Raw genomic sequence first — 25,788 nt, forward strand, 5'->3', positions numbered from 1 at the left:
AGAATTAGGCAGGAAAAAAGCATTGCAGCAAAAGAATGTGTGAGAGCATGCATGCTGCAGGAAGCCGTGGGCGTGCTTGGTTCCTGCTGGGGGAGATAGGGCTGGTGATAGCTCCAGGAACCCTAGGTGGCTCTGCATGAAGTGGGGGGCAGCCCCACATTCTCCAAAAGGAAGATGCTTTCCTCTTGTCAGGCATCTCAATTTGAAGAAAAGGTAGTTCCTCTGTCTCTCACAGGCATAAAGTAGAGCACTTAGAGGATAATAGCGGAGCCTCAAAAGCTCAATAAACAGGTGAAGTTGTGCTCAGTTAAGGGTATCTGTTTGGCCCCATCTCTATAAAAACTGTTTTGGAACATCAAGTATGCTAACGGATTATATTCTAAGTTTGGAAAAGGACCTGCAAAGGATCTCACCATTGATGTCAATGTCTGCTCCCCAATTTCCTGCAGCTCTGCTGTGTGCGTGCACCAGCTGCCTCCAGGCCAACTACACGTGTGAGACAGATGGGGCCTGCATGGTTTCCATTTTCAATCTGGATGGGATGGAGCACCATGTGCGCACCTGCATCCCCAAAGTGGAGCTGGTCCCTGCCGGGAAGCCCTTCTACTGCCTGAGCTCAGAGGACCTGCGCAACACCCACTGCTGCTACACTGACTACTGCAACAGGATCGACTTGAGGGTGCCCAGTGGTGAGTGCATGCCCTTGTTGGACTAGTGGCTCAGCTTGGAGGTAGGGCACCCCGTCGCTTCATTTTTTTCTACCATTGCCCACTTGCTTGGTTTGACGATAAAGATGCCTTTCGGATGCTCCTGAAGGTGACAAAGGCTGGGGTTTCTCAGGAGTTGCTTTTGTAGATTAGAGGGGGAGGAAGCAGATTTTCAAGTTAGTCCCAGAGGTGCCAGCAGTGTTTTGAGTAGTGGCTGAGCAGCCATAGGCAGTGGTGAGGAGTGGAAGAACCAGGCAGGGATCCCTGCGGGAGGATGTGGGACTGATCCAGAAAGAGATGGCCCTAGAGCTGAGCAAAGGTGACTCCTCAAGAGAGGATGGTGGTCAGATGTGAGAAGGGACCAGAATAGAAAAAGGCCAGTAACCAAAGCTGAGAAGCACCACATACCACCCTTTTGCAAGTCTTCCATTCAGGAGGAGGAGAGAAACTAGAGTGGAGCTTAGGGGAGCTGTGGAAAGTTAAAGAGCAGAAACAGGCATCTGTGTAGGGGCCTGAGGCGGGGATAGTATCATGAAATGCGTGAGATTACAAAGTGGGTTGTGGCTTTGACTGGAAAGAGGTGCCTTAACTAAAGAAGTTGGGCATTTGAGAGCATCTAGGCAGACAGACTAGCCCAGGAAGATCAGAGAGATCAAGGGAGCCTGAACATGTCAACAGGGAAAGGGTTCTTTTTCACTCTTCACTTTGAGGGAGGTGTTTTTACTCTTTCCCTTGTTTTTACTTCTCATTCTTTCCCTCTCCTCTCTCACTTGACCCAGGTCACCTCAAGGAGCCTGAGCACCCGTCCATGTGGGGCCCAGTGGAGCTGGTAGGCATCATCGCCGGCCCGGTGTTCCTCCTGTTCCTCATCATCATCATTGTTTTCCTTGTCATTAACTATCATCAGCGTGTCTATCACAACCGCCAGAGACTGGACATGGAAGATCCCTCATGTGAGATGTGTCTCTCCAAAGACAAGACGCTCCAGGATCTTGTCTACGATCTCTCCACCTCAGGGTCTGGCTCAGGTACTGAGTTCTCCAGGGCATAGTGTCTGTGGTTGACTTTAATCAGTTTCCCAGAAGGATAGAGTGCTTATAGAGAAGGCTGGGGGCACTGCATTTGTTTCTGCCAGCATTGAGTCATTTGGTTTCCTAGTTCCCCTTCTTTTGGAGTCTGACGTGTAATAAGATAAGATAATGGGTTCACAGAAAATCTCTCATTCCCTGGGATTCCCAAGTTCTAGTACACAATTATCCACTACAGAAGTTCTGCCTCTCTAAGCTTTGCAACTGTACGTACATCTATTAAAATTTAGCTGGTTCCACCTGAGCAGTGGAGTGCTCAATTTCAGGGCCCCTTTTGAGAAACAGGAGTGTGCCAGATTCCTGTGAGGTGGTGACAGCTAATCATTGATCTCTGAGCAACCACAAGGGGAGTTTAAGGACATCCAGTAAAGCTTAGAGTTGGGATTTGGTGAATCATTGACTTGTACCAGTTGCCCAAGGGTTTTTGGTGGGGGTGAAAATAAAGGCAGTGTGGGCCTCCAGCATAGCATCAGCACTATTTCCTGTACTGCCTTTTGTTGACCAAGTCTTTCTCAGATGTGGAAAATGAACCAAACACTAGACCTTGGCATAAGACGAGAATTTAGGATAAAAGGGCTTGGGGTTGTTTAGGTCTCAGGGTATATAGCTCAGCTAGTTGTTAAATGTGAACATGAATGCAGAAGAATTTTTTTACTTATTTATTTATTTAGAAACAGAGTCTTGCTCTGTTTCTCAGGCAGCAGTGCAGTGGCACAGTCCCTGCTAACTGAAACCTCCGCCTGCCAGGTTCAAGTGATTCTCCTGCCTCAGCCTCCTGAGTAGCTGGGATTACAGCCATGCGCCACTACAGCAGCTAATTTTTGTATTTTTAGTAGAGACAAGGTTTCGCCACGTTGGCCAGGCTGGTCATATGTTCTTGACCTCAAGTGATCCACCCACCTCGCAAATAATTTTTTTAATGAAGATAAACCATTATTTTTGTGACAGTGGTATTGCGTTCCTTTTTTTTATTTTTTATTTTTTAGATATGGTCTCACTCTGTTGTTGCCCAGGCTGCAGTGCCATGGTGCAATCACAGCTCACTGCAGCCTCAACCTCCTGGGCTCAAGAGATCCTCCACCTTAGTCTCCTAAGTAGCTGAGATGTCAGGCATGTGCCACCAAGCCTGGCAATTTTTTTTTTTTTAATTTTTGTGGAAGGTCTCACTTTGTTGCCCAGGCTAGTCTCAAATTCTTGACTTCAAGTCCGTTCTTATCAAAGAAAAAACATCCACAAACATCACTGTTGCCATTCTAGCTACAACACAGAGGATCTTATTTGTGAGAACTTTTGCATGTTTTTATATGTTTCCTTGACGTGGGACAAGACTGTTGTTCTGTGGGGAAATTATGCCGTCAGTCATGCCCAGACATTCTGCTTGACACGGGAGTACTTTGAGCTGTGACATCTCCTGAATTTCAGTGGCTTTGCTTTTATTAAGCTCTGCAGTAGAGAGCACCAAAATGATGGATGTATTTAAAAGCTGCATATTTTTAGAAACAGTAGAAATCTAGGGCTCGTTCCTTGTTGAAAGAGGTAGGGCAGTGGTTAGAACCTCCTGGCTGACTGTGGGAATTGATTTGCTGCTAGAGGAGGGTAAATTGGGTTTTCCAAAGTATTTTTAAGACCCAGACCAGCTGAAACAAGGGAAGGGCCATGGTAGTTGTTTAGTCATCTGTAGCAAAATGTTTAATAACTATTTCTCTCTGAGTGGTTTAGTATATTCTTCATTCAGAATATGCAGAGCTTCCAAGGTGTTAGGTTTCTAATGATGTGGTTTTTAAAGTAGTAAGTCCATGCTGCTCATATGACTTTCAATTCATTTAAATAAGTATATACTGAATACCTTCTGGGTGATATAGTTTTAGACAGATTAGAAAGAGGCTGACCTGGCTGGGCGCAGTGGCTCACATCTGTAATCCCAACACTTTGGGAGGCCGAGGCAGGCGGATCATGAGGTCTGGAGATCCAGACCATCCTGGCTAACACGGTGAAACCCCGTCTCTACTAAAAATACAAAAAATTAGCCGGGCGTGGTGACGGGCGCCTGTAGTCCCAGCTACTCGGGAGGCTGAGGAGAATGGTGTGAACCTCGGAGGCGGAGCTTGCAGTGAGCCGAAATCACGCCACTACACTCCAGCCTGGGTGACAGAGGCGAGACTCTGTCTCAAAAAAAAAAAAAAAAAGTCTGACTCCGGGATTGGATCAGAGAGACAGGAATTGTTGGGAAGAGTCTCACAGAGGAGGGCACATTTAAAGGTGTCTTGAGGCTGGGCAGCCACACCTATAATCCCAGCACTTTGGGAGGCCGGGGTGGGCAAATCACATGAGGTCAAAAGTTCGAGACCAGCCTGACTAACATGGTGAAACCTCGTCTCTACTAAATACAAAATATTAACCGGGTGTAGTGGCGCATGCCTGTAATTCCAGCTACTCGGGAAACTGAGGCAGGAGAATTGCTTGAACCTGGGAGGCAGAGGCTTCAGTGAGCCCAGATCATGCCATTGCACTCCAGCCTGGGCAACAAGAGCAAAGCTCCGTCTCAAAAAACAAAACAAAACAAAACAAAAGGCCGGTCACGGTGACTCACACCTGTAATCCCAGCACTTTGGGAGGCCGAGGTGGGTAGATCACCTCAGGTCAGGAGTTCGAGACCAGCCTGAGCAACATGATGAAACCCCCATCTCTACTAAAAATACAAAAATTAGCTGGGTGTGGCGGCGGGCACCTGTAATCCCAGCTACTTGGAAGGCTGAGGCAGGAGAATTGCATGAACCTAGGAGGTGGAGGTTGCAGTGAGCCGAAATCATACCATTGCATTCCAGCCTGAGTGACAGAGCGAGATTCCATCTCAAAAAAAATAAAATAAAAAAGGAGTCTTAAAGAATGAGTTGGAATTTTAAATTTAAGAGAGGCAAGAGGGCAAAGAACATTCCAGGCCAATGAAAATATCTTCAGTAAAAAGACAAAGACATGAAAGTCCACTGTATGTTTAAAGAACCTTTATGATAAGGAGACCAGCATGATGTGCTTGTGCTAGGGAAGCAGGGGGAAGTCAGGCTGGCCCGGGTGTAGAGGACCTTGAGGGCTGACCTTTATCTTATAGGTAAGGGGCTTCTACTGAAAGTTTCCATGTGGGAAACGAATGTTCATTTTTTCCTTTGGAAGGAATTCTGGCAGTGGTGTGGAGGATGAATTCATTCACTACCAGCCTTCTTTTGGGAAGGGTGCGGTGAGGCGGGTTGTGTGTGGGTGCGCAGGGCAAGAGCAGGCTGAGATGGGAGGCAAAAGACCTGTTGGAAGTCTTTTAGAGAAGGTCCAAAAGTAGGACAGGCGGACAGAGATGGAGAGGCGGGGGCTAATTTGAGAAACGTTTTGGTGGTTCTATACTGTTGTCATTAAAAGCATAGATTATAGAGTCAGACAGTCCTAGATTTTAAGCCCTGCTTTGCCACTTAACTGTTTGTATGAATTTGAATATTACGTAACCTCCTCTTTGAGCCTTAGTTTTCTTGTTTATAAAATGGGGATGATAACAGTGCCTTACCTTCCAGGTGGTTTGGGGAAGTGAGATAATTTATGTAAAGCCCTTAGCATGGAGCCTAATGCATAGTAAGCATGCAGTAAATGGTAGTTCCCATCTACCAGACCTAGGAATTAATAATATATTTATTAATTTGGGGGTGGGAGTAAGAGAGTTAAAGAGTCAGTTGTGATGGTAAGGGTGATTAGATACATAGAGACACATTGAATGAGTCACATGAAGTAATGTTGAGTTTTATAAAGACAGTAAAATTAATCTTAGACTAAACATAGATAGTCCTCCATTCTACCTCTGGAGTTGTGCTTGGGAGCAGAGCTTTGCTCTCTTTGGAGGTGGGAACCCGTGGGCCTCACAGCACTGCCCTCTAGTGGCTAATAAGCAGAACAGCCAGAAGGTGGCCCCCAGCACATGAGCCTCCAGTTTCATGTTCTCTGCCCTCTTTCCTTCCTGCACCAAAATAAAGCAGATGTGGGTAGATCGGCCCACAGGTGGCTGGCTGAAGAGTCGGTAAATCTGGTCAAACATTTACGTTCAAATCTATCATCTATGCTTACTGAGAGGAGAAATTGCGTAGATAAGGAGTAGCTAATCATACACGTTTCCCATTTGTGTTCACTCTTTGCCCATCTCTCCGCCTGGCTCAGCCCTCTGGTAGATTACCTGGAAACGTGCAGGAGCAGCAGCAGCTCTCCCTGGTTAATGCACCAGTGTAGGATGAAGACACCATGTTAAGGGTCTTTCCATTGTGCCAATTAGTGTGGGAGTTGGAAAATTTGTCAAATTTGCAGTGTCAGGTTTCTTCCCATTCTTTGGTCCACAGGGTTACCTCTCTTTGTCCAGCGCACCGTGGCCCGAACCATCGTTTTACAAGAGATTATTGGCAAGGGTCGGTTTGGGGAAGTATGGCGCGGCCGCTGGAGGGGTGGTGATGTGGCTGTGAAAATATTCTCTTCTCGTGAAGAACGGTCTTGGTTCCGGGAAGCGGAGATATACCAGACGGTCATGCTGCGCCATGAAAACATCCTTGGATTTATTGCCGCTGACAATAAAGGTAAGGGCTGGGCTTGGATACAGCATTCCCAGATGGAGGATGCCAGAGAAAGTGCATAGCTATGGGATGCACAGCTCTGTTTGCCTTCATCATTGTAACCCGTAGAAAGAGAACTTGAATAAGGTCAAGGTTTCCACGCTTTTCTTAAGGCGTGGAGCCTTTTATTCCATGAAAAGCTTATACAGAAATCCAGGTTATCAAGCAAATAAACAAGGAGTTCTTACTCAGATAAACAAGATACATCCCCTCACCCTACCTGCTTAATTTCTCTTTCTCCACTCTCCCAAACCCACCTCCAGTGTAGTTCCTGCAGGGGGGTTCCGTAAGCTTATTTTGAAAATCACTGTGATGGGCTGGGCACGGTGGTTCACGCATGTAATCCCAGCACTGTGGGAGGCCGAGGCAGGCAGATCTCTTGAGGTCAGGAGTTCGTGACCAGCCTGGCCAACGTGTTGAAACCCCATCTCTACTAAAAATACAAAAATGAGCTGGGCATGGTGACACGCACCTGTAATCCCAGCTACTCAGGAGGCTGAGGCAGGCCAATTGCTTGAACCCAGGAGGCGGAGGTTGCAGTGAGCTGGAGGTTGCAGTGAGCTGAGGTCGCGCCACTGCACTCCAGCCTGCGTGACAGAGTGAGACTCTGTCTCAAAAAAAAAGAAAAAAGAAAAAAAATCACTAGGATGAGGAATTGTGGCCTCAACCCTGGCAGGGAAGGATAACGACAGAAAAGCCTGTAGTCCACAAAGTGTCGCCTAGTGGCCTTCAGACTCCGCTCTTGGTCAGTCCTGTCCCTGAGGATTCTTCTTTCCTTCTTCCTATCCCTTTTATTGCTTTAGTTTTTGAGTCTTTTATGTGCCAGGCACCTCCCTATGTTTGAGGACATCATCGACTAGCAAAGCACGACAAGTAAGGGTGATTAGAGGAGGTAAACATGAGTTGTTCTGTTGAGCACAAATTGGGGCTGACTCACACCTGAGCCCGATGGAGACAAAGGTGGCAAGAGTTCAGGAAGAAAAACCTTCCTTGCAGGGAAGGGCACTGCAGACCTGTGCGAAGTTGAGGTGTTTGGGGCCCTGCAAGTAACTTGGATGGCTGTGGGTGGAGAGACAGGCAGAGGCCAGATTGTGAGGGGCCTTTCTGAGAGGATTGTATTCCGTTCTGAAGATAGTGGGTAGTAATTATAATTTCTTTCATTAATTCTATAACATTTATTGATTGCTGTGGGCCAGACCTCTGCTGGCTGCTTGGACCATCACGCATAAGAGCAAGACACAGTCCCTCCCCTCACAGAGCTCCCAGGAAGAAGGGGAAGTGGCACCCAGAGTGCAGAGAGGATGCCGTGAATGGCTGGTTCACATTGTGGAAGGGTCTCTCTAGCAGTTGTGACATGGCTTGCTCCTGTGGCACAGTGCAATTTAGAAGTTAGTGTCTAAAACACTATCACCTTTTGGTAAAGTTTAAATCTTACATGTTTTAAAAGGATCAAATCATGTCTTCAAACGTATCGGGAGGGCGCTCAGGATTTTGGGACTGGTTAGAGTGCGAGAAGCAGTGTGTTGGGCGGGCCCCTTGTTTGTGATAAGAGAAGCGAAGATGTGTGTGTTTCCAGGATCCATTCCCTTTATTGATTCTGGCAGCTTGTGTGGGTAGGGATCTGGCTTTCAAAACCCACATTAAGGCCAGGGAAGGGGAACAATCGGACTCCCTCGTTCTTGCCTTTTTAACATGGTGTATATATAGTATGGTGCCCTGGAATCAGCGCCAGCCTGGAATTTTGGAGATTTCAACTCAATTTCCAATCTTCCTATTGACAATGGTGTGGCTTAATTCGATTCCTGGCTTTGGTGTTTCTTTTTCTCCCTCCTCCTGCTCTCCTCCTCCTTGCTGTCCCTAGTGTAAAAGAGAAAATAAAGTGTATGCACTCTACCTTCCATTGCTCCTCTGAAGGATGAGATGCCTCTCTGGGAATACTTGGAAGTGGGCTGTTCATGCACTGAAAAGCATTTTTTGGCCTGGAATCCAGTAATGCATAAAGGAGATCTTTCCTTCTCACAGAAATACCATAGCCTGGTAAGAACAACAGACTGAAAAGAAACATTACAGATGAGACAGGTGCTGTGTTTGGGCTGTGTTCAGAGGATCGCTGGGACACAGGAGGCCCTCCAAGGCTTTCCTGCTTGGTGGTGGTAGATCCAGCTCATTGTGGTTCTCCTGTGCCCATGAGCAAGTCTTGGTCAGGATCAAAGCAGTGCTGCAGACAAAGCTGGTGATAGCTGTTACTTTCCCTAGGCATATGCCTCCTCTTTCCTGAGTATTTCATACTTCTAATTTGACATAATGTTCAGAATCCTACAGCTCACCTAAAAGAAATCAGGAGCCGTCCTAAGAAAGAAATGGTGTCCCCTGTCCTTACTGAGGTCCCAAACTGGTAGACCACTATAAATGAAAGGACGCTAGATGGGGCGTTAGGGGGCGTGGAGGTGGGAAATGTGAATTTGGGAGTCTAACTGGATTTTGTATTGTACACACTCATCCTTACCAACTTTCACCGTTTCGCTGATAGTTACGCATTTTCTGGAACTCATGTGTGGTTCTCTGCAGATAATGGCACCTGGACACAGCTGTGGCTCGTTTCTGACTATCATGAGCACGGGTCCCTGTTTGATTATCTGAACCGGTACACAGTGACAATTGAGGGGATGATTAAGCTGGCCTTGTCTGCTGCTAGTGGGCTGGCACACCTGCACATGGAGATTGTGGGCACCCAAGGTGAGTGGACTAGCGCAGGAGCGGCAAAGTGACATAGGCATGAAAGGTCCGCATCATCCTGATTTAGTTCCTAGAATTTCTTTTCACTGAGGAAGTTGGGGCTGGACCTCAGGAACTCTAGTTTAATTTAAAGGAAAGGAGGTTTGAGCTTCACTTAAGTGAGGTATCTACAGGGTGTTCCCTTCACCTCTGTCTTTAGAACTCCCTCAGGAATCCTATGATATCAATATTCAGCTACTTGTCAATCAATGGCTTGACGTAGTCATTTGTTATGAAGGAGTAATCATCTTAGAATCCCACAGTAGACATGAGAAAAAATGGAAGTAAAAAGATAAACCAGTGTACTGGGAACATCAGTTTAGTGATTTCCATGTTCATAGATGGGGACAGCTGGCTTAAAGGCCACTTGGTGGATTAGATGCTGGGCCTTACTAATCTGGGAAGGTTTTCCTGGAGGAAGAAGACCTGAAGCTCTGCTGCCTGTTGACTGTCATGTCAGCTCTTTGAGACATCCTGGATCTTGTCCAAAGGCAGGTGTGATCCCTGATGCCTGGTTGACCAGTGCCACAATGGAAAATCACCCATGAAAGTTGGGTCCTATTCCTATAGCCTGTGCAATGCCAGTTCTCATCATCGGACCTGTTTCCTTCTGAGAACTAGGAGGCATTGTAGCAACTTGCCTTCAGTCCCTCAGCACTTCTATACCTGAGCATATTTGCTCAGGGAAGACGAGTAGTAGTAGTAAATATTAATACAAATATTAGCTAAATACACATGTCCTTCTGTGGTCTCAGCTACATGAATGCATTTAATCCTCACAACAGTCCCATGAAATAAGTTCTGTCATTCTGATTTTATGGATGAGAAGACTGAGGTACAGAGGGGTAAAGTCACTTTTCCAGGGTCACTGGATTAGCAGGAGGCAAAGCCAGGACTCAAAACTATACAGTCTGGCTGGAGAGTCTATGCTTTTAACATTTATATCATCTCTCTGTAAAGATCCCTGTTTTTTTCTCTGCCAGGGAAGCCTGGAATTGCTCATCGAGACTTAAAGTCAAAGAACATTCTGGTGAAGAAAAATGGCATGTGTGCCATAGCAGACCTGGGCCTGGCTGTCCGTCACGATGCAGTCACTGACACCATCGACATTGCCCCAAATCAGAGGGTGGGGACCAAACGGTAGGAGAGCCTGGGCCTCTGGCCTTGCTAAGCAGCTTCTACTGAGTATCCCATGTGTGCCGTTTCCCCATATGCACAGGAGAAGGAGGTGTCGAAAAAGGAGGCGAGGACCTTGTTCTCAGCCCACTGAAAGTTGAATTGAACATGCACTCCCCACATTGGAAAGTTACACCACTGCATCTAACAGATACAAGTGCTGAGAGCTCAGCTCCATGAACTGTATGCACATTGGTGTTGGTGGTATTAAGGTCAGAGAGAAGGACAATCGAGCAGGATTTAGAAGGATAGCAGGCAACAGGTGTGGCTAGGGAAAGAGGGAAAACACTGCCATCTCCTGTGCAGAGAGCCGTGAAGGAGGCAGGGAGCATGTTGTGCTTAGGGACTGGAGAGCAGATTTGCCAAACTATAGCAGAGGTAACCTAGGGTGGAGATTTGGGACACCCTTCAAGATTATGGGCTTGCTTCCCACTTCATGCAGAAGTGAGGTAAGGAGTAAGGAGCTGTGATTGCAAATTGACTTCATGAGTTGGAAATGGGACCGCCTTTTAATAGAGTGGAAGAGGTGGAAATCTGTTTGCTGAATCTAAATGAATTTCATTAAGATGATCCCCTGATTTATTGTGGGGGCTGGGGTGGCTGGAATCCTAGTAATTACTCATAATTACTACTGAGAGTCATTAAGGGTGCCGCTGACCACCTCTAGAATTAATTTTGACGTATCTATAGTCAGGTAAGATAACAAAAGAAGTTCAGAATGAAACTTAAGCTCAACCCATCACTGTGACTGCATTCAATAAAGTGAAAGACTCTGGTATTAACCAAATATTATGTACTGTTACTGCCTCTCTGACCCACATTACAAGTTCTGCCAAGAAGTCAGAACATGCTTCAAATAAACAAATCTTTTCTCTCTGTTTTTTTGAAACGGAGTTTCACTCTTGTTGCCCAAGCTGGAGTGCAGTGGCACAATTGCAGCTCACTGCAGCCTGCACCTCCTGGGTCCAAGTGATTCTCCTGCCTCAGCCTCCCGAGTAGCTGGGATTACAGGTGCCCGCCACCATGCCTGGCTAATTTTTTGTATTTTTAATAGAGATGGGATTTCGCGATGTTGGCCAGGCTGGTCTCCAACTCCTGCCCTCAGGTGATCCACCCACCTCAGCCTCCCAAAGTGCTGGAATTACAGGCGTGAGCCACTGCACCTGGCCAAATAAACAAACCTTAATAGTTAAAAATAGAGATACACATCAGAGTAGCCTGGTATTGCCAAATCTGTGCTGAAGTGTTTAGAATCAAATCTAAAACCTGGGAGTTTGCAATGAAGATATGTGTATACTTCTTCTGCCCCAAGGGACTTTATCAGGATGATATTCTTCCACATTCAGAGGGCCCCTGAATCAATACTTTGATTTAAAGAGAGCAGTCGTCATTTTCTGTGCGTGACCATGTTTGTTTTGCTATTGCAGATATATGGCCCCTGAAGTACTTGATGAAACCATTAATATGAAACACTTTGACTCCTTTAAATGTGCTGATATTTATGCCCTCGGGCTTGTATATTGGGAGATTGCTCGAAGATGCAATTCTGGAGGTACCTTTCTTTTTTGCCTTTGCTCCTACCTCCCATTCCAGGACACTAGATCACCCAAAGCTGTTTTACTGCCCCCTTTCTTTTTACAACCTGTTGGATGCCTGTTGCCAGAGCCTGAATCATCGTTTAAAGTTGCCATCAAAGGTGTGGAACCTTGGAGGCAGCTGTGCTTAGGGTGTGTTTATTCTTCGGGGATCAGCTTGTTGAATAGTGTTGTGTGTTAGGGTAACCATTTCTGAAGTCTCGTTTGGCTTTATAAACAAACAAACATTGTTTTATTAGTCTGTGGCAGGGAGTGCCCCAGGTGCAAATAGCACAGGATTCATGCAGGGGTCTCTCACGTCAGAAGCAGTATGTTCTAATGCATTGGCTCCCAAGCCACATTCATGGGAAACCTTGCTGTTTCGTTGTTAAAATAATAGTGCTAGTTTCTAAATTTGTAAAAGTGCATAGATTTTTCTTAAAGTGAGTGTTTTCTCCCATGGTTAAAAATCGTTGGCATTTACAACTTCTTATTCATGACAGAATCCAGTAAGAAATAGTATCAGATTTAGCAGAAACACTTATTATTGTCAACTTAGTATATCAGTATTGTATGATAATTTCCACATACTCTGCCACATGATCAAGTTCCAGGACCTCTAGAGCCCTACCTTCAGCCATTTATCTGTGATATAAGAGATTCCAGGGCAGTGAAAGTGGTTGGAAAAAAACTGGTAGTGCTCATGTCGCCAGCACAGATACTAAAATTGGAACGATACAGAGAAGGTTAGCATGGCCCCTGCGCAAGGATGACATGCAAATTCCTGAAGTGTTCCATATTTTTTAAAGACCTACTATTTGATAGCACCACAGGGTGACTATAGTCAATAATGTAATTGTACATTTTAAATAACTGAAAGAATATAATTGGATTGTTTGTAACACAAAGTGTGAATGCTTGAAGGGATGGATATCCCATTTTCCATTATGTGATTATTATGCATTGCATGCCTGTATCAAAACATCTCATGTTGTACCCCATAAGTATATACATCTACTGTGTACCCACAAAAATTAAAAAAATCTAATCTAGAAAACATCTGGCAAGTCTTCCAGCAGAACTGTTTTGTATATTAATACCCTTTTCCAGCTTCCGTTTATGACATGTTTGGTAAAATCCAAATTATGGAAATAGTGCTCAGGTAGTATTAATGGAATTGGATCTCTTAAATTTTGATCAGTATATGCAGATAAAACAGACTAAGAGACCAGGCACAGTGGCTCACGCTTGTAATCCCCAGCACTTTGGGAGGCCAAGGTGGTCAGATCATGAGGTCAAGAGATCGAGACCATCCTGGCCAACATGGTGAAACCCTGTCTGTACTAAAAATACAAAAATTAGCAGGGCGTGGTGGCACACGCCTGTAGTCCCAGCTACTCAGGAGGCTGAGGCAGGAGAACTCTTAAACCCTGGAGGTGGAGGTTGCAGTGAGCCGAGATCGAGCCACTGCACTCCACCTTTGCAACAGAGCGAGACTCCATCTCAAAATAAAAAAAAAAAACAACAAATAAAACAGACTAAGAAAAATCTGGTCACACAGGTCTTAAACTGTTAATAAGTTTATTTCTTCTTATGACATCCAGAGATTGAGGCTAAATATATAATACTAACATTTATTCACCACTTGCTATGTATAAGCTCATTTAATCTTTACTACTACAAGTAAGTAATAAGTAGGTGCTATTATCATCACCATTTTACAAATGAAGAAAATGAGTCACAGAGAAATTAGGAAATTTGTCCAAGGTCACATAACTATTTTAGTATCTCGGACTTAAGCCTGTAACTACCCCTTAGATAATTACCAAGTCCAATTCTCTATTTAAAAATATTTCCCAGGCTGGGCACTGTGTCACACCTGTAATCCCAGCACTTTGGGAGACCAAGGTGGGCAGATTGTCTGAGGCCAGGAGTTCGAGACCTGCTTGGGCTACGTGGCGAAACTCTATCTCTACAAAAATAAAAAAATTAGCCAGACATAAAAGCCAGGCATGGTGGCTCACGCCTGTAATCCCAGCACTTTGGGAGGCCAAGGTGGGTGGATCACCTGAGGTCAGGAGTTCGAGGCCAGGCTGGCCAATGTGGTGAAACCCTGTCTCTACTAAAAATACAAAAATTAGCTGGGTGTAATGGCAGGCACCTGTAATCTCAGCTACTCAGGAGGCTGAGGCAAGAGAGACTCCCATCTCTACTTAAAAAAAAAAAATCTTATTAGCTCAAGCAGGTTTTGTTTGTTTGCTTGCTTGCTTTTCTTTTTCTGGAAAAGGGCTTGAGAAAAATTAATTGGCTTTTTATTTTTATTTTTTTGACACAGGGTCTCTCTTTGTCACCCAGGCTGTAGTGCTATGGCACAATCTTAGATCACTGCAACCTCCACCTCCTGGGTTCAAGCCAGTTTCCTGCCTCAGTCTCCCGAGTTGCTGGGATTACAGGCGCCCACCACCACTCCCAGCTGATTTTTATATTTTTAGTAGAGATGGGGTTTCACTGTGTTGGCCAGGCTGGTCTCGAACTCCTGACCTCAGGTGGTCCACCTGCCTTAGCCTCCCAAAGTGCTAGGTTTGTAGGCGTGAGCCACTGTGCCTGGCCTAAATTGGCTTTTTAAAATTATCTTTTTATTATGGAAAATCTTTTAAGTTTGTAGCTTTAAAAGATGAGGACTTTAAAAAATGCAATGCTATTACCACACTTTTAAAAAATGAACATTAGGCCAGGCACAGTGGCTCATGCCTGTAATCCCAGCACTTTGGGAGGCCAAGGTGGGCGGATCACGAGGTCAGGAGTTTGCCACCAGTCTAGCCAACATAATGAAACCCCGTCTCTACTAAAAATACAAAAAAATTGCCAGGTGTGGTAGTGTGTACCTGTAGTCCCAGCTACGTGGGAGGCTGAGGAAGGAGAATCGCGTGAACCCAGGAAGTGGAGGCTGCAGCAAGCCGAGATCACGCCACTGCACTCCAGCCTGTGCAATAGTGGAGACTCTGTCTTAAAAAAAAAAAAAAAGAACATTAGGGGCCAGGTGCCATGGCTCACGCCTGTAATCCCAGCACTTTGGGAGGCTGAGGTGGGCAGATCACCTGAGGTCAGAAGTTCAAGACCAGCCTGGCTGACATGGTGAAACCCCGTCTCTACTAAAAATACAAAAATTAACCGGGCGTGATGGTGAGCACCTGTAATCCCAGCTACTCAGAGGCTGAGGCAGAAGAATCACTTGAACCTGGGAGGTGGAAGTTGCATTGAGCTGAGATCGTGCCACTGCACTCCAGCCTGGGTGATGAGTGAAACCCTCAAATTCTTTTTTTTTTTGAGACAAGAGTCTTACTCTGTCATCCAGACTGGAGTGCAGTGGCACAATCTCAGCTCACTGTAGCCTCCACCTCTCCAGGCTCAGGTGAACCTGCCACTCCAGCCTCCCGAGTAGCCTGGGACTACAGGTGCACCACCCTGCCCTGCTAATTTTTGTATTTTTTGTGGAGACAGGGTTTTGCCATGTTGCTCAGGCTGGTCTTGAACTCCTGTGTTCAAGCAGTCCTTCCACCTCGGCCTCCCAGAGTGCTAGGATTACAGGCGTGAGCCGTCGTGCCTGGCAAACATTAATATCACTTAACATCTAGTCAGTGTTGAGATTTCCCCCGTCTCCTAATTTTTTAAAGCAGTTTGTTCAAATCAGGGTTCCAGTAAGTTTTTCCCCTGCAGTTGATGAATACAGCTCTTACATCCCTTCTTGTCTACATGTTCCCCCTCATTTTTTCTTCCCACTCTGTTTTTTTTGGAGAATCCAGGTCATTTGTCCTGTAGAGTTTCCCAGGCTAGATTTTGCAGATTGCCTAGGTAGAATTCACATATTCTACTCTTCCTGGTATTTCTTATGAATTGGTAGTTAGTTCTGGCAGCTAGAATCATTTCTGGGGGTTTGGGGACACAGGGTTCCCTCTGTCCTTCCGTCCGTGACAAGTTGCGTAGTATTGGTTCTCTATTTTTGTGTTGTTAACGTGCCATGGTGATATTGTCCAAAACTAAGAGAATGATTACTTCCCCTGCATATCTATTTGGTTCCCATGATATATAGTTGGAATAGGAGACACAGAAAAAATACTTGATTCTTTCCACTTATTTACCATTTTTCAAAATGAGGTGGTTCTTAGCCTCCCACAGAGGTGACTGAGGTTTCCTTTTTTAGACTTTAAACATGTTTGTTTCCATTGAAGTTATTCATCTTATTGTCACTTAAAGGTCCCCATCTTTGGCCAGTTGGGAGCTTATCAAGTTGGTGCCTTTTGTTGTGACCCCAGTAGTCTTTGATAGATTCCTTGCTTTGGCTATGAAAGAAATGTTCCTGGCTACTCTTGTGTATTTCTTTTTGTTAGTTGTTTTGTTTTGTTTGTGACAGAGTCTTGCACTGTTGCCCAGGCTAGAGTGCAATGGCACGATCTCTGCTTACTGCAACCTCTGCCTCCAGGGTTCAAGTGATTCTCCTGCCTCAGCCTCCTTAGTAGCTGGGACTACAGGTGTTCGCCACCATGCTTGGTTAATTTTTGTGTTTTTAGTAGAGACGGGATTTTACCGTGTTGGCGAGGCTGGTCTCAAACTCCTGACCTCAGGTGATCCGCTTGCCTCAGCCTCCCAAAGTGCTGGGATTATAGGCATGAGCCACCACGCCCGGCCCCTCTTGTATGTTTATTTTTCCATACTTAGAATTAACTAACTTTTCTAAGGAACCTTAGGGGGTAGTGGTATTTACAGAGCACAATGTAGGTTTTGTCACTGGCTTCTGAGTAATCTCTTCCTGCTGTTGATAACTCAGGTAGATATTTTCTTTTCTCCCAGGAGTCCATGAAGAATATCAGCTGCCATATTACGACTTAGTGCCCTCTGACCCTTCCATTGAGGAAATGCGAAAGGTCGTATGTGATCAGAAGCTGCGTCCCAACATCCCCAACTGGTGGCAGAGTTATGAGGTAAGCAGCTGGCCTCCTGTGGCTTTCCCATCAGCCTGATTTCTCCACCTTAGAAAAGGGTTTCTTGACAATGGGGTCAGGCTCCAGAGGGGCCCCCTGAGAGTGTCAGTTATTATTTACTATTAGGTGCTGTTATATATATACCAAGCCCTTTGGAGCTACAGTCTCTTTCCCTGGACCCTGTAGGATGCCATTTGGAGTTCACAGCCTAGTAGAAGAAAAGGCTTTGGGCCTGGTGTGGTGGCATAGGCCTGTAATCCTAGCACTTTGAGAGGCTGAGGCAGGAAGGTAGCTTGAGCTCAGGAGTTCGAGACAAACCTGGGCAATGTGGGGAGACCCCGCCCCTACAAGAAATAAAAAATTAGGCTTGGCACACCACCTGTAGTCCCAGGTACTTGGGAAGCTGCGGTGGGAAGATTGCTTGAGCCCAGGAGGTCAAGGCTGCAGTGAGCCATGATTGGGCCACGGCATTTCAGCCTGGGCAACAGAGCAAGACCCTGTCTCATAAAAGAAAAAGGAAAAGGCTTTGTCCCCAAGACACAGATGAGGGAGGTGGTCAACAAGTGACAGCTGAACCCAGAGCTGTTAGACACCAGGCTAGGAAAGCAGTGCTGGAGCCCAGGCTGAGCTGAGCTGCGTGGAAGAGTGAGGAGGAGGTGTCCATAAGAGAAGCCCTGAGACCAGACGGAGGAGGGCATGCCTGTGAGGAAAGTGGTCTTTCCAGAAACTCAGAAGGGAGGAGGTGATGTGTTTGACAGGGTTGGGATTGGGATGGAGAATGTGAATTTGGAAGAGCTGGCAGATGAAATCCGGGGTGTGGGGGAAACAACATTTGGTGGGAATAATTGGTATAAGGACATGTTTGTGACATACGTCCTAATAAACATGGAATTCTAGGGTCTTAGGAGTGTTCAGGGGAACAGGCTTTGCCTAGCTGAGTGCTCATGGACCTCCTTTTCATTTGTGGCTCTGCATTTCCTTTTATTTTTTCCCCAACTTTATTGAGGTGTGATTGACAAATGAAATTGTAATGAAGGTGCTGAATTGATACATGTAGAGCCCCAGAACTTACCTAGTGAAGTAGAGGTTGGCCCTGCCTTTAAAGGGTCTAACCACTAGAGGGCATTTCTGCATTTCAGAACAGAATTGCATCTTAGCTGATGCATTCGTGTTGCATCATAGAGCAGCATTTCTCACCGCACTCCTTGGAACCTTCAGGGCAGGGTTTGCTTCAGAGGACAGGTGAGACCAGAAGAGCTGGCCTTTAGCTGCAGCGTTTGCCTTTCACTTGTGCAAGCTGTCCCTTAAAAAGGAAGAGCTGCCGGGCGCGGTGGCTCATGCCTGTAATCCTAGCACTTTGGGAGGCCGAGGCGGGTGGATCACAAGGTCAAGAGAGCGAGACCATCCTGGTCAGCCAACATGGTGAAACCCCGTCTCTACTAAAAATACAAAAATTCGCTGGGTGTGGTGGCCCGTGCCTGTAGTCCCAGCTACTGGGGAGACTCAGGCAGGAGAATCACTTGAACCTGGGAGGCGGAGGTTGCAATGAACCAAAATCGCACCACTGCACTCCAGCCCAGGCGACAGAGCGAGACTCCTCCAAAAAAAAAAAAAAGGAAGAGCCAAGGAGACAAGGGAGCCTTGCAGAGCATTTCCCTAAGGTCAGCCAGCGGGTGGAGGTGGATCTGCCAGACTCTGCACTGAGCGGGAGGTGGCAGGGAAATGAATGAGAGCCTAGGGACCAGAAAGGCTTCTCCAGGGCATGGCCGAGCTGATGGCTCCTGGGTCTTTCTGCACAGGCGCTGCGGGTGATGGGGAAGATGATGCGAGAGTGTTGGTATGCCAACGGCGCGGCCCGCCTGACGGCCCTGCGCATCAAGAAGACACTCTCCCAGCTCAGCGTGCAGGAAGACGTGAAGATCTAACTGCTCCCTCTCTCCACACGGAGCTCCTGGCAGCGAGAACTACGTACAGCTGCCGCGTCGAGCGTACGATGGAGGCCTACCTCTCGTTTCTGCCCAGCCCTCTGTGGCCAGGAGCCCTGGCCCGCAAGAGGGACAGAGCCCGGGAGACTCGCTCACTCCCATGTTGGGTTTGAGACAGACACCTTTTCTATTTACCTCCTAATGGCATGGAGACTCTTGAGAGCGAATTGTGTGGAGAACTCAATGCCACAACTCGAACTGGTTGTAGTGGGAAGTCCCGCAAAACCCGGTGCATCTGGCACATGGCCAGGAGCAGTGACAGGGGCCTGAGAGGGGCCGGAGGAGCCGAGGTGTTGCCAGTGCTAAACTACGCTGAGGGTTTCCTTCGGGGATTAGCCCACAGCACACCAACGTGGCCCGGAAGAACCAGAAGTGCAGCCCCTCTCACAGGCAGCTCTGAGCCGCGCGTTCCTCTCCTCCCTGGGATGGACGCTGGGGGGGACTGCCAGTGGAGACGGAATCTGCCGCTTGTCTGTCCAGCCGTGTGTGCATGTGCCGAGGTGCGTCCCCCGTTGTGCCTGGTTCGTGCCATGCCCTTACACGTGCGCGTGAGTGTGTGTGTGTGTCTGTAGGTGCGCACTTACCTGCTTGAGCTTTCTGTGCATGTGCAGGTCGGGGGTGTGGTCGTCATGCTGTCCGTGCGTGCTGGTGCCTCTTTTCAGTAGTGAGCAGCATCTAGTTTCCCTGGTGCCCTTCCCTGGAGGTCTCTCCCTCCCCCAGAGCCCCTCATGCCACAGTGGTACTGTGTTCAGCAGGCTGCTCTGCCCACCCCAGCGTCAGCACAGCTCTCCTCCTCCATCTCAGACTGTGGAACCAAAGCTGGTCCAGTTGTCCATGACAAAAGAGGCTTTTGGGCCAAAATATGAGGGAGGTGGGTGGGATGGGCAGGGAAGGAATCCTGGCAGAAGTCTTGGGTGTTAGTGTCAGCCGTGGGAAATGAGCCAGCCCAAGGGCATCATCCTCAGCAGCATCGAGGAAGGGCCGAGGAATGTGAAGCCAGATCTCGGGACTCAGATTGGAATGTCACATCTGTCTTTCATCTCCCAGATCCTGGAAACAGCAGTGTATATTTTTGGTGGTGCTGGGTTTGGGGAGGGGAAGGGAAGGGTGGGCAAGGAGTGGGGAGGGAGTCCGGGGTGGGAGGGAGGCATCTGCATGGGTCTTCTTTTACTGGACTGTCTGATCAGGGTGGAGGGAAGGTGAGAGGTTTGCATCCACTTCAGGAGCCCTACTGAAGGGAACAGCCTGAGCCAAACATGTTATTTAATCTGAGTATAGTATTTAACGAAGCCTGGAAGCACGGCTGTGGGTGGTGATTTGGTCAGCATATCTTAGGTATATAATAACTTTGAAGCCATAACTTTTAACTGGAGTGGTTTGATTTCTTTTTTTAATTTTATTGGGAGGGTTTGGATTTTAACTTTTTTTAATGTTGTTAAATATTAAGTTTTTGTAAAAGGAAAACCATCTCTGTGATTACCTCTCAATCTATTTGTTTTTAAAGAAATCCCTAAAAAAAAAAAAAAAAAAAAAAAATTCTCCAATTGAACGCACATAGCTCAATCACACTGGAAATGTTTGTCCTTGCACCTGAGCCTGTTCCACTCAGCAGTGAGAGTTCCTCTGCCCTGGGGCTCAGTCTCTCTCACATTTTGTCCCCATCCTCAATTCCATGAGTGGTTTTTGCTCTAAGGCCCTTTCGTGCACTGTCCAGCTGGTTGCACCCTCTCCAGGCATTTATTCGACAAATGTGTATGAAGTGCCTGCTGGGTGCCAGGTGCTGGGAATACATCTGTGAGCAAGACATGCTTGGGTCCTACTCCTGGAGCACTGTAAAAAGAACTGATTCAAGTAAGTAGATGCCTGTTGTGAGACCAGAGGGTTTCATAATTGGTTCTACGACCCTTTTGAGCCTAGAATTACTGTTCTTAACAGAAGATCACTGAAGAAAGAGGAACCCCCACAACCCCCTCCACAAAGAGACCAGAGGGTGATGAGACCTGGGGTTTAGAATCCCAGGTGAGACCCCAAATCACTGCATTCATTCTGAGCCCCCTTCCTGTCCCCAGGGGAGGTGTATTGTGTATGCAGCCTTGGAGCATCTCTGCCTCCAACCCAGCAGTTCTCTGCCAAAGCCTGTGGAGGAAGGAGAGCCCTATCCCTGCCCTCAGGCTCCCCAGTGCTCCTGGCCCTTCTATTTATTTGCCTGATTATTGCTTCTGTCCTTGCATTAAAGGAGATCTTCCCCTAACATTTGGGCCAATTTACTGGCCACTAATTTCGTTTAAATACCATGGTGTCATTGGGGGGACCGTCTTTACCCCTGCTGACCTCCCACCTACCCCGCCTGCAGCAGAACCTTGGCGGTTTGTAGGTGATGATGGAACTTAGACTCCTCTGCCCAGAGTCACAGGTAGCCTCTGGGATCTGCCAACACATGTCCACTCCCAAGCCACTAGCCCACTCCCCAGGTGGCCCTTCTGCCCTGACCCCACACACAGTCCAACTCTTCACCTCTGGGGAAGACGGAGCAGGTCTTTGTGAAGCTCCCACACCCACTCCTGCCACTTTTAACACTAAGCGAGAATTGGGGAGAAACCGAAGCTGTGTTTTTGGCCCCCGAGACTGACCCTGATCCATAGTGCTACCTGCACCTCTGGATTCCAGATTCACAGACCAAGTCCAAGCCCGTTCTCACGTCGCCGTAAAGGCCCCCGAACGGCATTCTCGGTACTTCTGTTTGTTTTTGTACATTTTATTAGAAAGGACTGTAAAATAGCCACTTAGACACTTTACCTCTTCAGTATGCAAATGTAAATAAATTGTAATATAGGAAATCTTTTGTTTTAATATAAGAATGAGCCTGTCCAATTTCTGCTGTACATTATTAAAAGTTTTATTCACAGAGCTTCTCTGGTGCCATCTGTCCCACATACGTAGTGCGGCCACCCAGCTTTAGTCAGGGGAGTTGGGAATGGGGTGGATGTTCTAAGGTCGGGGTCTGGTGCTCACACCAGCTGTAGCAGACCCCAGCAAGAGGAATGCTGATCCCAACATCCTGGGTCTTCCTGAGATTGTTGCTTTGGGTTCCTAGAGGGTGGGTCTGGCATGTAAGGGACAGAAGACACCAAGCACCCTTTTATTGGGCTTTGTGTGAATTTGTCTTCTCACGTTTTTTCCTGTTTACAAAAGAGGGTCATGCTCCTGGTTAGTCACACTCTCTCATGTCTCAGAGGCATGAGTCCTCCTCCTAAGCTGAAGTGAAATTCTGGGATACTTAGGTGACTTTGAAGAGGAAGTCTTCAGTGGTTACTCCTCTGGTATTCTCAGCGTGTGGTGGGTGTGAATGTCCTCTCTCTCTAGGCTGAGGGGATCTAAAATAACAAATCCTAGAATCATAGTCTCCAGTTTAGATGAGACCCACAAGATCCCCTGGTTCACCATCAGGCACTCAGCTTCCCTGCTATGTCCCTGTCAGGTGCCTGTGTGGCCTCCTGCTAATGCTGGACCACAGCTCCCTCTGTAGGCTCCATGGCTCAGTGGAAAACCCTTCCTTCTGTAGAGCTGGGCAACTTCCATGAGACTTCTACAGGGTTTTCAAAGCAGTTACTCTCTCTTCCCTTATAAGGTCCCTTAAAATATGTAAAGGCAGCTGTCATGAATCTTCTGGCAAAGCTTCGAGTTTCTTCAGTTAATATTAGCGAATACTTACTGAAAACTCACCACGTGCTAAGCAATGTGCCAAAATTTGCTTTATATATATTAACTGTTTTAATCCTCAGAGCAACCATATGAGATGGGCACTATTATCTTCTCTTTATGGATTAGGAAACAGGATAGGAGAAGTCAAATAAGTGGCCCAAGATCACGTAGCTCACGGGTGGAAAGACCTTGGGTCCAGGATGTTGACCACAGAGCACAGCCCTTCCCCCACTGCACTGTCCTGCTCTGGTTCCATGTTCCTCACCCAGGCTGGCCGCTCTCTTCTGAACCTAGCTAGAGTCTGGGGCCACAAAGGATCTGTACATGTTGCATCCAGGTATTAACAGATATCACAGACTAGAATAAGAACCCCACAGACTGTGTGCTTGATGCCGCAGATCACATCCCAGGACTGCATCTCATCTCTTGATTGAGTAAAATCCAGCTACCCTCTCCTTCCTGTATAAGGGAAGTTGGTGTTCTGAACTCAAGTGCAGGACCTTATAGTTTTATTAAGTTTCACTATAGACCATGCCCATTGCTCCAGCCTGTCACTACTTTTAAATCCTGATTATTACCCAGAGTTTTCCATTGTCCTGAGTTTTCCCAGTCTGAGACTCTGCTGGGCTGAGAAAATCAAGTAACTTACTCCTAAAAGTTTGCTTTAAGTTTGGCATCTATGCCAATAACCTAATCAGCTGCTAATTAAATTGTCCTTGTGTCCTGGCCATAATTTTTTATTTTTTGTTCATTTATTTATTGGGACAGAGTCTCTGTCGCCCTGGCTGGAGTACAGTGGCGCGATCTTGGCTCACTGCAACCTCCAGGGTTAAAGTGATTCTCCTGCCTCAGCCTCCCAAAAAGCTGAGATTATAGGCACCCGCCACCACGCCCAGCTAATTTTTATATTTTTAGTAGAGATGGGGTTTCACCATGTTGGCCAGGCAGGTCTTGAACTCCTGACCTCAGGTGATCTGCCCGCCTCCTCCTGACCTCAGGTGATCTGCCCACCTCCTCCTGACCTCAGGTGGTGATCTGCCCACCTCAGCCTCCCAAAGTGTTGGGATGACAGGCGTGAGCCACTGCTCCCTGCCTATTTATTATTTTAAATAGAGACAGGGTCTCCCTTTGTTGCCCAGGCTGGTTTTGAACTCTTGGCTTCAGGGAATACCTCCTCCTCAGCCTGCCAAGTTGCTGGGATTACAGTCATGAACCACTTCACTTGGCCCATAATTTTTAGATGGACAGAGATAGCAGAAGAAGCCCAAGTACTTTGTTAAAGTATCATTGTGGCCCTTTTTGATCGATCTACCTGTTCATTGGAAGGAAAGACAGTGGTTTGTGGTGAATCTCGGCCTGGTTCAAATGAGTCTCCTTACAGGCCATCCTGTGAATAGTCAGTCATCTTGCCAGGCATGGACCTAAAATTCACTAGGCTGTGATTGCAGGTTCAACTCTTACCATTTTGAAAATCAGAATGGCAACCATTCTAGTGCCTCTTCCTGTGCCTTTGAAGGTTGCCAACAATGTTTCATCTTAGTGAGGCCTGTGACACAGGAGGCTTGACTTCATTTGAATGTTGTGTCACTTGGGTTATTGTTTCACATAGCTTAAATTTCTGTCCCCCAGCCCATATGTCTTCGGACCTCTACAGGCCTTAGAATGTGCTTGCTAAACACAACCAAACGAGAATGAGGAGTGGTGGAGTTCAAGAGACTCAGGAACATAAGAGAAATGCACAGCACAGGTGAGGGAAGTAGGAGAAGCCCTGGCTCAGGCCAGGAACGGCGTTACCAGTCGGGGTTCTCCAGAGAAACAGAATCGATAGGATGGATGGACAGATAGACTAGAAAGAGAGATGACTCATGGTTGTGTGGGCTGCAAGTCAGGGTAGCAGGCTCAAGAGACCCAGGGAAGAACTGATGTTGCAGTCCTGAGGGCAGAATCCTTTCTCAGAACACCTCAGCCTTTTCTCTTAAGGCCTTCAATTGGTTGGATGAAATCCACCCACATTATGGAGGGTAATACGCTTTACTCAAAGTCTACTGATTTAAATGTTAATCACATCTAAAATACCTTCACAGCAACATCTGGAATGGCATATGACGAAACTGGACAACTGTGGCATGCAAGTTATTGGGGATTCCATGGTCAGAGGATGGGATTTAAGGAATATGGAAGATATCCCTGGGTCCTTCTGAGAATTCTCCTTGGAAGCCAAAATGGGGATTAATGGGGGCTTAGGGTGGTTTAAGGAACAATTGGTTAGCTTGGGCTCTTGTAAGAAGTATTTGTCAAGCAACCTTAATGAATGGAGTGGTAGGTAGAATAGAAAGCTATGGCGAAACCCCATCTCTACTGAAAATACAAAAATTAGGTGTGGTGGCACACACCTGTAATCCCAGTTACTCAGGAGGCTGAGGCATGAGAACCACTTGAACCTGGGAGGTGGAGGTTGCAGGTTGTGGTGAGCCAAGATTGCACCACTGCACTCCAGCCTGGGCAACAGAGGGAGAATTTGTCTTAAGAAAGAAAAGAAAAAGAAAAAAGAAAATAAAGCTAAACAATCCATGGTCCCTGCCTTTCAAGGAGTTTATAATCTAGACAGATAGGATTTGTACAGGCAACAATAAGGCAGATTTGGGCAAATCTCATTACAGAGCAGTATGCAAAGTACCATGGGATCACAGATGAGGTGTCTCGGGAAAGAAGTAACATATCCCTGGCCTCCAGCAGCTCCCTACCTGGTGGAATGGGTGAGTTAACGGCTGGGATGGAATGAGATCAGTACTACCATAGGGATAGAATACTGTGGGAACGCAAGAGAGTCAGGAGGTTGGGGTCAAGAGAGAGACATCTATTTTGGCCTGCTGACTGAGGAGAGGAGGGGGTTTTAGTCAAAAATAATTGCCATTCAAGAACCACACATGTTCAGTATGGCTGCAGAACCGGAGGCGGGGGTGTGATGAGGGAGCCTGCTGGAGCTGTTCCCATTGCTGAGTTCTGAAAGGTCAGGAATTCATCCTGGGGCCAGAAATGGCAAATAGGTAGCACCAGTGCCATCACTTGCCCTGTGACAGGTACCTCAGACTGTACTAATCTATCAGTAATTTGTCCTCTTGAGTTGGTCTCTCTCCACATTTTTCTCAACAGCGTGCTTACTGTCCCATA

General features: G+C 46.9%; 1 protein-coding gene and 1 non-coding gene across 2 annotated transcripts in view; both read left to right on the forward strand.

The window, feature by feature from the left end:
• The window catches only part of ACVR1B (activin A receptor type 1B), a 45,860-nt gene extending 24,040 nt beyond the window's left edge, over positions 1-21,820 (forward strand). Inside the window, exons 2-9 of the mRNA XM_005570902.4 lie at positions 450-689; positions 1,487-1,735; positions 6,160-6,390; positions 8,995-9,162; positions 10,185-10,341; positions 11,805-11,929; positions 16,800-16,930; positions 18,730-21,820. Coding sequence (XP_005570959.1) covers positions 450-689; positions 1,487-1,735; positions 6,160-6,390; positions 8,995-9,162; positions 10,185-10,341; positions 11,805-11,929; positions 16,800-16,930; positions 18,730-18,855 — 1,427 coding nt within the window. The 3' untranslated portion in view covers positions 18,856-21,820. The remainder of the gene's footprint in view (positions 1-449; positions 690-1,486; positions 1,736-6,159; positions 6,391-8,994; positions 9,163-10,184; positions 10,342-11,804; positions 11,930-16,799; positions 16,931-18,729) is intronic.
• Positions 12,649-12,755, forward strand: LOC123567849 (U6 spliceosomal RNA). Its single transcript, XR_006690940.2, has one exon. It is a non-coding gene; the product is annotated as a U6 spliceosomal RNA (small nuclear RNA).
• Positions 21,821-25,788: the final 3,968 nt, after the last annotated feature.

This window comes from Macaca fascicularis, chromosome 11, assembly GCF_037993035.2.
Source record: "Macaca fascicularis isolate 582-1 chromosome 11, T2T-MFA8v1.1".
Classification (NCBI taxonomy): domain Eukaryota; kingdom Metazoa; phylum Chordata; class Mammalia; order Primates; family Cercopithecidae; genus Macaca; species Macaca fascicularis.